The sequence below is a fragment of the Coffea eugenioides genome, chromosome 5 (assembly GCF_003713205.1).
Source record: "Coffea eugenioides isolate CCC68of chromosome 5, Ceug_1.0, whole genome shotgun sequence".
In the NCBI taxonomy this organism is placed as follows: Eukaryota; Viridiplantae; Streptophyta; class Magnoliopsida; order Gentianales; family Rubiaceae; genus Coffea; species Coffea eugenioides.
The window spans coordinates 10,545,407-10,549,707 of record NC_040039.1 but is presented as its reverse complement, the minus strand read 5'-3'; the positions used below and the strand labels follow the sequence as shown (position 1 = coordinate 10,549,707).

Below are 4,301 nucleotides of genomic sequence, written 5' to 3'. Positions count from 1 at the left end.
GATATAGGTGAATATGGCCAACATTAATTGATGGCAGATGAATCCTTCGACTATGTTGACAATTATAAAGAGGCTCAGCCTCTGTCTCTGCCTTTCTTTTTGTGCTCATAGGTGATATAGTCTGCTCATGAAGCATCCCAACATCCTATAGTGCAGACCGTGAGTTCCTATCCTGAAGCAAATGATGTGAATGGTTCTGGATACACAGATTTGCTTCCTCCATGACTTGATGAAATGATTCGACACGTGGATACAATTCAACATCCATAGGGGTGATGTCTCTTGCATGTGTTTCTGTGTTGGTTACTATAAGTTCCAGCACGTTAATGCACACTGTGTCCTCCTTAAGAAAACAAGTGTGAGAAATGGTGCAACGGATCCTCTGTACCACACCTTGTCTCGCATCCTATCCCATTCCTTCTAAACTTGCCAAGTGTCCTTTTATAAACCAAATCCTAAAAAAACCCAACTTGGATCATGTTTAATTAATTAACCGATTAATCAGGCAGAGAAACTTAATCTTTATAACCAAAATCGATTAAAATAAAAACCCAAAAAACAAAATTAGTGATTAAATAAATAAGGGAAAAAAAACCACGAAACCATGAAATCAGAATCCCATCAGAATATAATTTGATTCGTTGTTGTCATCGCAATGCAACAGGCCAGAGATTAACACTTTCATCATCTGGGAAATACCAATGCATAAGAAAATCCTTCCACTCCAAAACCTTTTCTGCTAAACTAAAGCTAGTCTTCAACGGAACAGTGGGAGTAGGTGAATTTTCCTTCAAATACTTACTCTTTTCCTCAGTGGGCAACTCAAAGAATTTATGCAAAGGGATTGATGGGTTCCTTCAAATACTTACTCTTTTCCTCAGTCGTTAAGTTTCAGGATTTCTTTTTTTGGGTCTCTGTTGATTGAAGATCTATTTGCTTAAGATGTTTGTTGTTCAAAATTTTTTGTGCTTTTTGTGTTTGTATTGTACCTGTTGATGTGTCTTGTTGCTTTTTATATGTCAAATAAAAGATGAGTCCTTTGTGGTGGCTTTTTGGTTGATGATGGGTTGTTAAGGTAGCATGTGTCTCTTCGTATGTTTCTATAATGAAGGGTTGTCGTACATTATGGTGGGTCCGACTTTTTTCTTTGCTTATTTCAGCTTTTTGCTCTTGGTGGAATGTTTAAGGGGTGTGTCTATGTTTCATTCTTTGAAGAGTCAGAAGATTCAAAAATAGTTGCTTGTAAATTTAATTAGGGTCATTGTGTAGATATTCTGCAGAAGCTAGCTTAAGAATCACAGTGTAAGGCATGGGATGTTAATCCATTGACGTAGATTCTCATCCTACCGTCTGCATGGAGATACCCAATTCTATTAAAAAGCTACCAACTTTTTGTCCTGTTTGGTTTTTTTGGGTTGCTTTTTTCTTGTTGAGTTAGATGGTTATGAGATGATCTGTTGGTGTGATTGTTCTCTATGTACTACAATGTTTGGTAGACTATGGCTTACGTTTTCCCCTTGCTTTTTGGATCATTGGTTAGTAAGAATTGGCTTTATGGTTTTTCCAGTAATTCATGAATACCAAATCATGACCCTTTGTGTCTAATAAGTTAATTAGGTGACTAGACCTAAAGTATGATATTGTGATAGATCTCATGATTGAAGTAGATGCTACATGAGCTGTTGATGCACTAGACTTGAACTGTATTTCTGCAAATGGAGATATGAATTTTTCTTACGTGGAAGCGTCTTTCTGCAAGAACTAAATATATAGCTCTTTATTTCTTGAATTGTATCTCTAACAATTGGAATATTCATGTTATTGCTTTTACTCAATTGATACTTGCTTGTTAATAATGCAGTCATGGCTGCTTGTATTATAGGGAACTCAATGTTTAGGAATTGTTTCTTTTGACTCTCGGCTGAGCTTTTATGCTTAATTTACTAATTTAGTCTGAAATAGAGAACGATGTTTTAGTTAGCACTTATGATATTACACTTTTCCTTTAAATGAAGAATGAGTCAGCTTTTTCTTGGATTGTAGGTAGAATCATATCTGCGCATTGTTGTGGAGCCAAAGCTTCCTTCAACATTTCTCCAAGTAAGTTTTCCAGTGTTTTAGTTTTACTTTCTTCGTGTAATGCATCTTGCAGTGACTAGCATGCAAATTTCTTTCTGTTTTTCATTTCCTGAGGTCCATGATACAGGTCATTTGTTGGGTTTTGGGGGAATATGGAGAATGATTTGCCAACTCATGAAGTTCAATCATGCCGTAAATTGGACTTTGAAGATGTTGACTTGCAGGAGATAAATGATAATGCCTTACCTCTTTGTATTACTGATGGCAATCAAGGAAATCAAAATTTTTTTCCTTTGGCTATACCAGATGACTTGGTCCTGAAACTTGGCATGGAATTCAATACTGAAGTAGCAGCCAAAAATTTTTACCAAAAATATGCTAAAGCATCTGGTTTTGGAACTCGATTGAGTAAGGGACATAAAGACAAAAATAGTGATTTGATGTTGGATAGGATTTTTTGCTGCTCCCGTGAAGGAAAAAGGCCAAAAGACAAATGCAATATGATTGTTAAGTGTCCTCGTCCAGAAACAAGATGTGATCATAGAGCAAGGACGAAAATCAGTTGTAGATAAGTTGAAAAATACCGTGTTGTGCAATTTGTTGCTAAACATAATCATGAGCTATCAACTCTAAGCAAAACTCATTTATTCAGATCTCATAGACACGTGACAATGGCACACGAAGCTGAAATAGATATGGCCCGAAGTTGCAGAATTACACCAAACCAATCGATTGAACTGATGTCGAAACAAGTTGGTGGACGAGAAAATCTTGGATTGATTCGAGATGATTTAAAAAACTACTTACGATCCAAAAGATCCATACCAATGATGCAAGGTGACACAGGAGGAGTCTTAGAGTACTTACAAAGGATGCAATTAGAAGATCCAAATTTTTTTTATGCTATTCAAGTAGATGAAGATGACTTGATAACTAACATATTTTGGGCTGATGCAAAGATAAGAATAGATTTTGCTCATTTTGATGAGGTGGTTTGTTTTGATATAACTTATAGAAAGCACAAAGATGGGAGGCCAATTGCATTATTCGTTGGTGTAAATAATCATAAACAAACTACTGTTTTTGGGGCTGCTTTATTATATGATGAGACAATTGGAACATTTGAATGGTTGTTTGACACATTTGCTAAGGCTATGATAGGGAAAATACCAAGAACTATTCTTACAGACCAGGACTGAAGAATGGTAACGGCTTTGGCTTCTCAATAGCCAACAACGTATCACCGCTTATGTATATGGCATATCTATCAAAATGCAGCAACGCATCTAGCAGATATCTTTAAAGATTTTCAAAATTTTACGGCAGATTTTAGTCACTGCATATATGACTCTGAAAATGAGAATGATTTTTTTGAAGAATGGAGTGAAATGTTAAAAATGGATGGTCTGAAAAACAACAAGTGGTTGAAGAAAATGTTTGATATAAAAGAGAAATGGGCTTTAGTGTATGGGAGAGAAACCTTCTGTGCTGATATGACCACAACCCAACGAAGTGAGTCCATGAACAGTGTCATAAAGAAGTATGTAAGTTATAAACATGACTTACTTGAATTTTTTGAACACTTCCAAAGGCTGTTAGATGATCGTCGCTATGATGAATCCGTAGCAGATTTTAGAGGCAATCAAAGTACACCGGCAATGACATTCCCTTGTAAGATTTTACAGCATGCAGCAAGTATATATACGCATGAAATGTATGAAAAATTTAAGGACGAGCTATGCAAAGGGATTGATTGTGAATGGGAAGTTGATGGTGAATTAGGAAATCAAGTGATTTACAGAGTTACACCATATGGTAAGACTTCCCATCATCTTGTAACTTATGATTCATCCACGAATTCAATTTCTTGTAGTTGTAAGAAATTTGAATTTGCTAGATTTTTGTGTTCACATGCACTAAAAATATTGATGACTCTGAATATTGTAAAAATTCCGGATGCATATATATTGAAGAGATGGACAAAAGTAGCTAAAACAGGAAATGTACATGTTTCCAGTGAAAGTAGCCCGGAAATGGAGTTAAAGGCAAAATTAAGTTTTCGTTACAAAGAGTTATCCTATCTATATATGCAGCTGATGACAAAAGCTTCTGAATGTGATGAAGCTTATCAAATTACTAAAGATGGATTTTGAAAAACGTCAGAACAAATGGATGCATGTTGTCAAGGGAAAAAGAAATGAAAGAAGTGCGTATTGAAGAAA

The 4,301-nt window shown here is 35.6% G+C and overlaps 1 protein-coding gene across 1 annotated transcript; it reads left to right on the top strand.

Moving 5' to 3' along the window:
* Positions 1 to 3,476: 3,476 nt before the first annotated feature.
* LOC113771154 (protein FAR1-RELATED SEQUENCE 1-like) lies at positions 3,477 to 4,232 on the top strand. Its single transcript, XM_027315769.1, has one exon. It carries the CDS (start codon positions 3,477 to 3,479, stop codon positions 4,230 to 4,232), a length of 756 nt encoding a protein of 251 aa, XP_027171570.1.
* The last annotated feature ends 69 nt before the right edge of the window (positions 4,233 to 4,301 follow it).

Bases quoted from the DNA above. Each gene is read 5' to 3' on its own strand.
- LOC113771154 (XM_027315769.1), top strand. From the start codon at position 3,477: ATGGATGGTCTGAAAAACAACAAGTGGTTGAAGAAAATGTTTGATATA.